This window comes from Polypterus senegalus, unplaced genomic scaffold, assembly GCF_016835505.1.
Source record: "Polypterus senegalus isolate Bchr_013 unplaced genomic scaffold, ASM1683550v1 scaffold_1369, whole genome shotgun sequence".
Taxonomy (NCBI): Eukaryota; Metazoa; Chordata; class Cladistia; order Polypteriformes; family Polypteridae; genus Polypterus; species Polypterus senegalus.
This window is the reverse complement of record NW_024378365.1, coordinates 5459-18807: the sequence shown is the minus strand read 5'-3', so window position 1 is coordinate 18807 and position 13349 is coordinate 5459. Positions and strand designations below refer to the sequence as shown.

General features: G+C 37.5%; 1 protein-coding gene across 1 annotated transcript; it reads right to left on the bottom strand.

Annotated features, from left to right (window-relative positions):
* Positions 1–1564: 1564 nt before the first annotated feature.
* Positions 1565–13081, bottom strand: LOC120519576 (gastrula zinc finger protein XlCGF57.1-like). The gene is made up of 2 exons (XM_039742521.1): positions 12630–13081; positions 1565–4015 (listed from the first exon to the last, which is right to left on the bottom strand). The coding sequence occupies exons 1-2, from the start codon at positions 13051–13053 to the stop codon at positions 2640–2642; spliced, it is 1800 nt and encodes a 599-aa protein (XP_039598455.1). The 5' UTR covers positions 13054–13081; the 3' UTR covers positions 1565–2639.
* Between the last annotated feature and the right edge of the window lie 268 nt (positions 13082–13349).

The window sequence follows — 13349 nt, the reverse complement described above, 5'->3', positions numbered from 1 at the left end:
TCATCTACTGTTCAATTCTACTCTGTATTTTGAATATGTCTATCACACTATTATATTGTTTTGAGGATTACTTGTGTTCTGTTCTGTGGTGTCTCTTTGAACTGCCTTTCCTACAAAAGTTTTTTTCTTTTTTGTTTTTTTTATTTTTTGTATTTGGGAGTTTTTCCTTGTCTTCTTAGACAGTCAAGACTGGGAGCTATCAAAAGCAGGGCCTGTTAAAGCCCATTGCAGCACTTCTTTTGTGATTTTGGGCTATACAAAAATAAATTGTGAAGTAAAGTGCTATTGTGACAGAATTGTTTTCCACATTCAGGGCAGCAAAACGGCTTCTCCTGTGTGAATTTTCTTGTGATCCTGTGTATTACGTGTTTTTCTGAATGGACGAGTAGTAACTTTCTCTGACTAATAAGGAGAAAAGAGAAATCTTAAGTTATTGGCAAACATGGACATTGTGAGGGCGTTAGAAATAAACTTGATGCCTTAGGCTTAAAAGTAAAGTTGGAGGTAAAGAATTTAGAAGTAATCACTGACTGACCTAAATTTTAAATCACATATTAATCAGATTACCAGGACTGCTTTTTCCACTTCAGGAAAACAGCTGTTAGACCTCTTATAACTTTATTAGACATTGAAAAATTAGTTCACACTTTTCTTTTCAATCAAATAGATTACCATAATGTATTCTTTATAGGACTACCTAAGAAAGCCATCAATCAGTTACAGTTAGTGCAGAATGCAGCAGCAAGAATCTTAATCAGAAAATGAAAGTCTGAGCACATTTCATCAGTTTTAGTGTCGTTACTGTAGAATTAGAATTGACTTTAAAATACGACAACAGATAGTCCCCTACTTATATATGAACAAAGTGGTCCTCAAGTCCAAAATTAGCACTTAAGGATAATTCACATGTCTGCTGAATGGTGTAATGGTTTACACAGCCTTAAATAATCTCACCCAGTCCTACATTTTGGAATGTCTGTCCCCTTACACTCCCAGTCATAACCTCAGATCTTCAAATGAAGGCCTGCTTATAATTTCAAGATACAAAATCTGAAAAGAACTGGTGAGATGGCCATTTACTGTAACACGCCTAAAAACTCAAAATACTTTACCAATAGAAATTCACCAGGATAACTCTGTAGAAGATATAAAAACTGATAAACAATTATTTTAAAATGACTTTTCATAGCTACATTTTAGTTGTATCCCTATTAGTCTATATGGACACTGGATTATCATTTTCCTCTGGGTTCTGCAGTTCCATATAAATCTGTACTGTTCTCTGCTGTCTTCTACATTTCTTCTGTGGTGACCATGTGCTCCACCACCTCCTGATCAACATACCACACTGCCTCGTGTTTATGGATTGAATGGCGGTTGTCCCAGATGTCTAGATGGCCATCATCATCATCAAAATCTTCATGTGAAGCATGTAAACCATGAGGACTGATTTATGTAGAATACCTAGTGTTTGCAGGGCAGTATTTTGGCCTTGGATCCCCTGCAGATATTTTTCTCTTCAGCCTAACTGGATGTTTTTTTTGCTTTTTTCTGTCCACTTGGCCATTCAACATTACCTTTTTCTTTGTTACATACTGTATATTATTGTATAATCTTGTTTATGTCTATAATTAACTTCCTTCTTATTACATCTTGTAAAGCAGTTTGAGCTACATTGTTTATATGAAAGTGTGCTATTTAAATAAATGTAGATGTTGTATCCAAAAGATTGTTTCTCCATGAAAACTATTTGTCACATTCAGAACACCATATCTCTCTTTCTTGAATTTTAATGTGCATCAGAAGAATATTTCTGTGACAGAATTGTTTACCACATTCAGAACAGTAATTCAGCTTCTCTCAGGTTTAATTCTTCCAAATTTTCTTGGTGTGCTTACCATCAAAACAGGAGTGAACTTCACTCTTTAGTCAGGACAGTCTCGTTGTACTGCTTAACTTCTCACTCTCGTAAGTTTCCCACAAGGACTCAGTGTAGAACCTGCATTGTTTCTAATAAGGCTTCTTTTTGCAGGTCATAAGGAGTTATTGTAATTTGTCAAGATGGGCCTGAACGTTTTTCTTTATCAGTCCTGTTCATCCTAGAACAACAGGCACTCCTTCCGTTTTTGTTTTTTGGTCTACATTTCATCTGTCATATCTCAGACTGCATTTCTTGGTATTTTGTTTCTTTCTTACCTCTCCATTGCTAGGACTGAGTAATCACTAGGAACTAATACTTCTGTTATCCAGGATTTCTTACATCTGGTTTTCTGGCCTCTATTTTTCAGTCAGTCAGTATTGCTGTGCTACAAGTGAACTGCACCTTCTTATTTTCCATTATGTGGTCTGAGTTGTGGTGCCAGTGTCTTTCTGGTGCTGGTAAGTTGTACTTCTTGCATAGTTTCCCGTGAATGAACCTGGCCACTTTGTGGTGTTGTGCAGTGTATGATCCTTCATCAATCAGTACCTCATACCCACCAACAAGATGTGTGACTGTTTTTAATTCTTTGTGGCAGAAGCGACAATTATGGGTTATTTTTATTTATTTTCCTCTATTTTTGACCTGAACCACTTTGCGTCCAAGCAACTGTTTTGTGCAACTATGATGAGGCGTACACCTTTTGTTCTTAGTTCGCCCCTCATAAGCCATGCATGAGTAAGTTCTGTTTCCACATGAGGCTGTTGGAGGGGGGCAGGGTATTTACCACTTTACTTGTAGTTTCCCCAATTAGATCTTTTTTTGTTTTCATCAAACTTTTTGAATTCTTTCTTCTGTTGTTTAGCATTGTACTGTGTTCATCTGTGGGCAAGGTGGGGGAGTTTCTGTCATTTTTTTCTCTCGTGTGAATTCTTTGATGCTTCCGAAGATAGCTTCTCTGTGAAAACCTTTTTCCACATTCAGAACAGCAATATGGCTTCTGTCCTGTGTGAGTTCTTTGGTGGCTCTTAAGATAGCTTCTCTGTGAAAACTCTTTGCCACATTCAGAGCAGCAATACGGCTTCTCTCCTGAGTGAGTTTTAATGTGTATCTGAAAATTACTATTATAAGAGAATTGTTTTCCACATTCAGAGCAGCAATACGGTTTCTCTCCTGTGTGGATTCTTTGGTGAATCTGAAGATGGTTTCTCTGTGTAAACTTTTTACCACATTCAGAACAGTCATATGGCTTCTCTCCTGTGTGGATTCTTTGGTGGCTCTGAAGATGGCCTCTTTCTGAAAACTGTTTACCACATTCAGAACATTTATATGGCTTCTCTCCTGTGTGAAGTCTTTGGTGCCTTTGAAGTTGGACACTTATTGAAAACTTCTTGCCACATTCACAACAGCAATATGGCTTCTCCCCTGTGTGAATTCTTTGATGGCTCTGAAGATTGCTTTTCTGTGAAAACTTTTTACCACATTCAGAGCATTCATATGGCTTCTCTCCTGAGTGAATTCTTCGGTGGATCTTAAGATAGCTTCTCTGTGAAAACTTTCTGCCACATTCAGAGCAGCAATACGACTTCTCTCCTGAGTGAGTTTTAATGTGTATCTGAAAATTACTACTGTAAGAGAATTGTTTTCCACATTCAGAACAGAAATATGGCTTCTCCCCTGTGTGAATTCTTTGGTGGCTCTGAAGATGGCTTCTCTGTGAAAACGTTTTATCACATTCAGAACAGCAATACGGCTTCTGTCCTGTATGAATTATTTGATGGCTGTGAAGATAGCTTCTCTGTGAAAACTTTCTGCCACATTCAGAGCAGCAATACGACTTCTCTCCTGAGTGAGTTTTAATGTGTATCTGAAAATAACTATTATAAGAGAATTGTTGTTCACATTCAGAGCAGCAATAAGGCTTCTTCCCTGTGCGAGTTATTTTGTGGTGCTGAAAACTGCTTCTATCGGAAAACTGTTTACCACATTCAGAACAGGCATACGACTTTTCTCCTGTGTGGATTCTTTGGTGGCTCTGAAGACTGCTTCTCTGTGAAAACTGTTTGCCACATTCAGTACAGCAGTGAAGTTTGATTCCTGTATAATGTTTAAAAGATAAAATAAAATTAATTTTTAAACCATCCGCTTTCATACGGACATTATCTTACAACACTAAATAAATACTGGTTTAATTTATGAACAAACTTTGATAAGCATAAGCAATCGTTTGACTTAGGTAGCAAGTGAACAGAGACTCAACTCTCTATTGTGATGTGATAGGCACAATCAAATCAAAGACTATTGTTGATTTGTTTAACTATATTACAGAATGGCATCATCATTTTGTCATCATATTCTTAAAATATTATAACATTATATATTGTTAATTATTACAGGTAGAAAGTAATAATCATCACCCATCATTACATTGGAGAGTGTCATGTCAAATATGAAATGAACTTTTATTAAACACAATGTGTTTTAATATTTGTAAACAATTAGTCCAAAGCCACCCAACTCCAGAATATTTTTTTAATTTGATTTTAAAAAGAGGCCGAGAATAGTAAAGCCAAAATATTTTAATATACAATGAGAACAAGGTAAAATTTAAATGAATAAAATACACAGGTCATTGAAAAATCCCAGAGACCCAAGTGACACCTGACCTAAAACAGCAAACTGGACACTTGTGGCCGAAATGCAAAATATACTTCTGTCTTCATACCACCATGCATTTAATGGATTTAATTTCTTCAGCTAAAACAGGAGCCTCTAGAAAAGCAGCATCATTTTGTGAGAGTTTTGAAAATTTAATTAAATTAAAAAACACATGAATAACTCCAAAGATGGGAGTTCAGCAGAGAGGAAAGTATAAGAAAAAATTTTATAAACTTTATAAATCTCCAAGCAGTAGTTCATGATATTATCTATATATCTGTACTATCACTATATTTTGTTCGACCTGAGACGTGGATGATAACAAATCTCATCTGTGCAGTCTAAGAGCTCACATCTCGTTCAGTTTAGCACCAGTGAGATAGCAACGAGTGCAAATGAAATGAATTCTCAACTCTGCACAAGATTGTCATTTACCTTCTCTGATTAGCGTCATATTGAGCTTGTGGACTGGATCAGAAAAACACAGGTGTACTTAAAAGATTATTTAGACGCTTCTCAAGATTGTCAATATTACTGTATGCCGAGTGAGAATATTTGGTGACATTAGCAATGGTCAGGCCTTGAATATGCTCTTTAATAGCCAGTCAAACACAAGGTGGATCTTAAACAGAGTCTTTGTTTAGTGTTATAAATTACTCAAGTTTAGCAGAGGTTTGTTTAATGAAATCCGCATGAAAACACTGACGAAGGGAGAAATAGCTGAAACATAATGCAGCGATGGTCAGGCAATGAGAGCAAGAATACAAATACATCAATTGAGTTTAGATTCATAATAAATCTGGCAAGCACCTGTGAAGACGGAGGAAAATGCTGATTAATCAGGGAATGAGATTCATCGAGCAGGGTGTTAATAAATGCATTTGCACGAATACCAATGATTATTTGGAATTCAGACAACGAAAGGAAAAGATTAATATAATGTGTTATTCTATGGAGGTGGGGCACAGACTGCAACACAGGTGAGTTTTCTTTAACAAATCTCCATCAACACAAAATAAAACCTGCCTCTGAAACACCTCAGAGTCAAGAACCTTCAGCGGCACAGCATAGTGAACTCGGCCCAAAGCTCCAAGTTTTTTTACTAGTGGCTGAGAAGGACACTGCCACACACTAACATGTGGAGACACCTCAATGAATGTCTTTAACCAAAAGAAACAAATCTTGAAAACAGGCTGTATCAGAATAGCTCAAAAATAATAAATCAGCAACAATTGAGTGCTTGCAAGAAGAAGAGAAGACACTGAGATTAGACAGGAGAGAGGAAAACAAAGAACAGCAATAAAGGAGAAAAGTAAATGAAATACGTTACAAGGTGCCACACAAGTTAACCCAGTAGCCCCACCAGCAATCATGTATAATGTAGACAGTAACTCCAGAATCCCATCCCTAAACCATATATGCAAAAAACTAAACCGAGGTCTCTCAAATTAAAATACAGGAAAAATCAACAGGTTCTGCTTATGAGTGGGCAAACATGGAGACAGATCAGTAAACAATCCCATCCTGACCCCAACATTCACAATACAAGAGTCAATGTGGTGAAAATATGAAAAAACACATCTTTAGATAAATATGACATGCAAGCAAATATTAAACAATTGTGGGTTAAGAGTATGTGCAGCATGAAAGGCTCGTGTCCTGACCCCTCACAACCGGCAATGACTCTCTAATCACATGTGTATGTACACACACGAAATATACACATGAAAAAAAGAAAGAAGTAGTAATTATGAATTAATTATTCAGGAAAATGTCTAAGCAGTACTGGTAAATCATAAATAAAACAGTCAAAGCGGCAAAACACCAGTGACATGAAGGAGTCAAAGGCACTGAGCGCCTGTTGAGGGTCAGTGAAATGCCGATGCACCCCTGGGAAGGAAGTCTGAGGTTTTCTCAGACAAATCAGGAAAGCAGAAAGATCAATTTGTGGAGCCTTTTTGATCACCAGAGATGATGTCTTGTGGGGTTGGTGTGGTGTTGACTGAATAACTGGGAGTAAAAGTAGACCTTCCATCCTTCAAAAGTTACATTTGAATGTTTGTGTGTATCTTTCAGAATAGTAAGTCAGTCAGAACTGGACGCAGACATGTTACTTTGCCTGGTATGTATTGTGTGTGCCCGGCCTGGAATTAGAAATGGTTGAAAACCAAAAGCCATTATTTCTTCATAAAGCCAAACATTTTTCCACTCATTATATGGAACTCCATTAATTCTGATGTTGCCTCTCCTTGATCCATCTTATTGTCTGTAAAGTTTCTTATGGGGAGATTGGGTCTCAGCATAAAAGGAATGTATTCTCTGTGTCATGCTGCTCCACTTGAGTACAGACCTGAATAAAAACTGACAGGAGTTTCTGCTTTTCGTTTCTAATTTCTACAATATCACTATGAAGGTCAGATAACCTCCTCTCTTCTGATGCATTCAAGGTCACACTTAGGACTCCATTTTGCTCCAATATAAAGGCCGCCAGTTGATTAACAGTGGAAAGTTATCAGTCGCCATGCCAGCCTCAATCAAACTCCTCTGGGCTTTCTTCACTGGCCTTGAATGCAAAGAGCCAGGGTGTGTCTTCTGATCTGAACAATTCATATGTCACACCAAAAACCACAAATGGTATGTTGATGCTCTGATGAGACATTTTTTAGATTAATTTGTAAAAACAGTAATTGCAGGATAGAGTCACGGAGTACTCTTACACCACAGCCATTATTCAATTGAGCATCACGTGGACTCCTAAATGCAAAACGTATACAAAAATAGCTCATTTAAATCACTAAAGCAATACAGAAGAATGAACAAAGTGAAGTATTAATGCACTGACCAACAGAAGCACCAGTAATCTAAAAAAAAAATTATAAGATGAAGAAACCTGGGATCAGAGCCATTACTAGTATTAGTGTCTGCTCTGGGTGAGGAGTGGCAAGTGAAACCAGGACTGGTCAGCTTTATCACACACCGGCCTCACTCATACAGCCCTTTATAATATTCATGGACGTGCACTATGCTAACTGAAATTAAATGTGTTGCATTTTACTGTGTATTAAATTTAATGAGTTCATGTATGCAAATGAAGTCTTATTAAATTACTCATTCTGTGGGTTTTTATTAATACATTTAATAAAAAAATTTGGGGGTATCCGACAGTGCATGTAGAATTTCCGGCCAAGCAGAATTACATGTGAAAGTGATAAATAAATGAGGTTTTTCTGAATTTACGTACTATGGTCATGGCATCCTGATAGTTTTGTTGCATGTATCTTGGACTTCCTGCAAATGTGGACGGTAATATGATCATTTTGCCTACACATACGTTTTCTTGCAGCACATCAGATAGTCCTTTGTATTGTTCCACGCGCAGATCTTGTTGATGTAATCAGAGATAGTTGAGAAGCGCGCCTCTGTTTTAACATACACATCTACGAAGTACTGTTGGAATAGTTTGCTGCTTGAGTGCAAAATACTAAATGTATTCCTCATTCCTCCTGCTAATCTGTACACATAAAACTGGCACTGAGTAAGCCTTATTTGCTTGGTAGTTCTTTTATCGGGAACATGTTGTAAATCTTTTGTGCCAGCCAATGTCTCCGTAAGGGAGTAGAAGTGGGTAAACCATAGGATCGGAATTCATATTAAGCGTGGAAATCTGTTTACAGGAGTTGCCTATGGGATAGATGCAAATCGATTTCATGCATGTGTTTGTATGATTTAGCAAAGGGGTTGATGGTTCTGAGCATGGAATCTAGCTGGAGAAATAAATTTTCGCCTAATGCAGAGTTTTTTTTATTTTGTAAGCGTACTTCAGTAGCTTGTCGAGAAATGCCGTGTTGGCTGTGTGGGAGCGGGACCAGATATGAAGAGGAGCCGCTGGCAGCTTGGGGAAGGGGTTGGAAGTAGGCGAATATGAATCGAGAAATGCCGTGACGGCTGCGTGTGGGTGGGACCGGTTTTGCAGTGGAAGCATGATGAACCAGAAAAGAAATATATATAAGAAATACTGTAAATAGTAAAACGGCAAAGATACTAACGGAGAAGAAAATAATCAGGGGATACCAAAACTATGAGCCAAAGGGAGATTTGAAAGTCAAACTGAAAGAAAGCACATAATTATTAAACAAAGAAATCAGAAAGAAAACAATCTGTTTGAAAAAGCAAAAACACACGACTTCTTCTGCAATTTCAAATACTCCAGAAATGCCCAAGGCAACCTTAACACAATCATCAATATGATGTCATAATAATCACATGATTATTAGGGAGTAAATCTTTACTAAACACAACTTGATGCTCATGACAATCAATAAATAAAATTAACATTCTAACACACCAAGACTTCTCAAGTGTGTATGTAAAAATGTCCTATGAAAATCTAAACTCCACCTTTCAATGTCTTTCTCTTTCCATCAGCTGAAATACAGCACTAGCTGAGCAACCTGAACATTTATCATTAAATGATAGACAAGTCAAAGCCAGAGAAATTAAAAGTAAAACAATACTAAAGTAAAGTACAAAAAGGCCCGCTACAAGAGAAAGGGAGATGAAGCAATACATAAAGTGAAGAGCTAAGGCAACAACAAGTCTTTAATTTTCTCTCAGGTGACTGCAGCTCTATTAGAACAATTTGAACGATAACAGGCCATTCAGCCAGGCAAAGTTCTCTGTGTAAAAAACATCTTAATGTTTGTGTAAAATTTACCCAAATCTGGTTGCCAACTGTGTGCCCGGGTTCTTGTACATATTACAACACAAACAGGCCAAACACAACACTGTTAGCTAAAGATGCACAGAGATGGACACTCGGATGGATGCTCTGAGAATGTGTTGCTTAAAATCTTCAATAGAATTTAAATTGCTTTACAGATGTAAGAAAAAGTTTGTGTACCCTTTGAAATCTCCTGAATTTTTGCCCAAATTCCTCCTGAGAATGTGATCTGATCTTCAACTTCACAACAATCACAGACAAACACAATCAATCTGAACTCATAACACACAAACAACTGGACTGTCAATGCTGAACACATCATTAAACCTTTACAGTCCCATCTAGTCAGGTGTTCTACCAATGAGTGGAGACTGGAGATGTGGCTTAGAGGCAATCAGAGAAATAAAAGGAAAGAAATGTGGGTTCTTGCAAAGCCATCTCTTCTCGATAAGAATCTGCTCATGAACATACAGATCAAGAACAAATGTAGCAGACAAGAGGAGACCATTCATCAGACCATCAAGCTTGTTAGTTTAGCTAACAGCTAAGCTGTCCCAAATTCACATCAAGATAACTCTTAAAGATTGTCAAGAGGAGATAAAACGAGAGGAGAATAAGGCTGGGAAATTATGACAGGGTGAAAAAAAATAAAGCTGGGAGAGCAAATATAGGTATTTATAAGAACATCTTAGCTGATTTAATGCTTTCAATATTTTTCAAATATTACTTGCCTTTTCATTCTGATAATGTAATTTCAAGTTGTTTATATTGTTTTGTTTATTAATTACTCAAATATCTTTGTATTTTGAAGGTGAGGCCTTAAGAGGTCAGGTTACACCAATATCACTCCTCAAGGACCACCTCCAGCATATATATTTGATATCAGGGAGGTGGTCCTTCAGTTGGTTACTGACATTTGATGAGTGCTTTATTATAACTATTTAAACCAACAATACATTTTGGCCTGTGCATGCTGAAGCCTCCTGTTGAGTTTGGAGTCAGGCTGCCTGGGTTGAGACCTATCTATAGATAGGCTAGTGAAGGTCCTAAGGCCTCATTTATAAAGCTTGCATACACATAAAACTGGACTTGAAATGTGTATATGCAACCTCCCATGCAAAAGTCAAGATTTACAAAAGAAACTTGACAGGGGAACAAACATATTTACAGTAACTCTGACCCATACATACACAACATTTCAGAGAAAATGGGAAATGACGACACCCTCGATCAAGGAGGAAAAGGCAGTCAAACCTAAATGACGACTCGCAATAATAATTCAATTCACCAAGCTGTTATTATAATGTGCGTTGATATGACAAACATGACACCTCAAAATTTAGAGCTATGATGTACAAACTGTATTTTAGTTCCCTTAAAGAGAACCAATGATATATATTTGCACTGAAGAAATTCTGCATTGTCATCACTTTATATCTGCTAGTTGATGTCTCTTCTCAGGGAAGTAGCGGACACCTCAATAGTATCTCAGCCAAGCTTCACTCCATTATGCCTGCTGTGCTGGAAGCCATTAACTGACTGCTGATGCACTACATCTCGTTGTTGTACAGTGAAAGTGTACACACATAACATGTTTTTCCCAACACAAAAAGTCAATCTGCAGCTTTGTCCAGCTCTCCTAATAGAATTGGAACACTTTACTGCAATCATATTGCAAAAAGAGCACCTAGCAAGACTGAAGCTGATTTTGTTAACCGTAACCAGTGACATTCCATTAATACACAAGTCATCGAAGATGTGGTTGGCAAAGGTCACGCCTCCATGGCCTCACTCAAACCACGATTCATTTATTTTGAGACAAAGTAGCTTTGACAGACGTGATGTTGCTTTACATGGAGAAATATGTGTTGGTGAAGTAACCTACTGAACTCTCAGAGTTTCATATGACCTGACCTATTCATTATAACAGTAATCATGTCATCATATGTGCCAGGTGACAGTGGTTACCCACTCAAACAGCGTTGCCATACCCTTTCCTGAACCCCAGAGCACAAAGGAGAGGAACTGTAACTACATATATGATCTTTCACTCTCAGATGAAGAGCAAAAACAGATATTCTTGAATGCAGGTGGTGGGGGTCTCGATGGTTGAAGAGGCTGATCTACCAGTCCATTAAGTTATGCAGCATCATCATTGCATATAGAGGTAACAGATTAACAGGCTCCATATGTGAATGTTTTCAGGGTGGCAGTTAAAGGAGTGTTCACATATACATATTTAAAAAGTGACTATAATTTACAAAAAGTAAATTTTGTAGTAATGGGCATACATCCGGTTTATAAACCTTATATTTTTTTCTGGAGGTACACATTTTCCTGTTTTTTATTTTGTGTACACATATATTCATGCTCAATTCCATGCAAAGTTTTATAAAAGTAACCCATGGTCTGGTGTGAGGGTCTTTTGAATGCCTGAATTCCAATGTCACCATGTGTGTGTCCGCATTTCACAATGGTCTGCAGGTAAAAGATCACTGCACACCATTGCTATCACCTCATGGTAGAATCACAGTTTGGGGCTTTTTTGCTTCTGCAGGACCAGGACAGGATGGCATCATCAATGAAGCACTGAATTAAAAATTGTTACAAAGAAATCGGATAGGAGATGTCATGATACTGAAAGCTTGAGAGAAGTTAGGGAATAAAAAAGACAATCAACTGAAACAAAAGAAGTCAACAAGAGAAAGTCTTAAAGAGAAGAAAGCTGGTGTTCTGGAGCGGCCAATCAGAAGAACTTAGGATTCATTGGCTTTACCTGAAGTCAGCTGATCATTGAAGGAATCCCTGAGACAGCAAGGAACTGAAAACTTTCAAAATTATGAATAGACAAGAAATTGAACCCTGAGTAGCAGTTGCAGGAAAAGTTTGGTGAAAGTCATTGCAGCTAAAGGAGGATCAGAAAGTTTCTAAAGACGGGGGTCACAAACTGGACTGTTCCCATGTTTAAATAATGTATTCAGGAATGACAAGGGTCTCATTGTTATTAGTTTAAAACGACTGTGCTTGTCTGTTTTATGGACTTAATTGAAGATCAGACCAAAGAATTAGGAGGAATTATTGCAGAAATAAAAGGAATTCCAAGGGGTTTACACACTTTCTTTTTACCAAAGACAGGCTTAGAGTGTTTGCATAATGTTACAAACAATAACTGAACAAGTGCAGACTCCTAAACCTCGTAAAATGTAGTAAAATTGCTGTGTTTAATATAGTTTGAACGTTCGTCTAAGTTTCATTAAAAAAAAGCACAAGCCAGCACTTTCAGGCCTATAACTCTGACCCTAAAATGTACACCGATTGTTATTTTTCACTTACTTGTTTTAGATGATGTCTTAGGTGGTGGCTGACCTTCCTCAGTTCTAGGAGATGACATTTTTTCAGTCATCTTTCTGTCAGACTGTAATGATTCATATTTTACTTTGATAGAAGACTCCAGATATGAAGAATGTCTGCTATGAGAAGAGACTAACCCGGTCACTGCTCCATCTTGATCTCCATAATGAACATCATCTTCCTTGACACTCTCCATACTCCTATAGCTGGCCACCTCAGTGCTGACACACTCCTCTTCATCCTCCTTTTTAATACTCACTGACCCCAGTTCACGATCCTCTTCCTTAATGTCCAGACTCTCTTGTTTGGGGCGGTCACTCTCCCAATCACAGTCCTCCTTAAGATTTACGGTCCTCTCCTCCATGATAATCAGGTCAGAATCACACGTCTCTTCTTTCACATTCATTTAAATGTTACAGTAAATGGCAGAGTTTTATCTCTCTGTGGAAAAAAACAGGAATCAATTCCATTAAAACTGCATCATTCAGATCATTTGATTTGATTTGATTTTTATAACATCCTGTTAGTTAAAGCTGATGTCAAGTCAGACAGTTCATAGCAATCAGACAGTAACTCATCACTTCTCCTGTCACATTAGCTGTAAAATGTGTTTGGGAATGAAAGGAGGGTCCAACAGGCTAGAAGAAGAAGGAGGTCATCTTGCACAGTTGTGTGTCAACAATATTCACTACTTTCAGCACT

Coding starts and splice junctions, on each gene's coding strand:
- LOC120519576 (XM_039742521.1), bottom strand. CDS start 13,053: ATGAATGTGAAAGAAGAGACGTGTGATTCTGACCTGATTATCATGGAG. Junction 4,016..12,629: donor TAAGACATCATCTAAAACAA/GTAAGTGAAAAA, acceptor AACATTATACAG/GAATCAAACTTCACTGCTGT.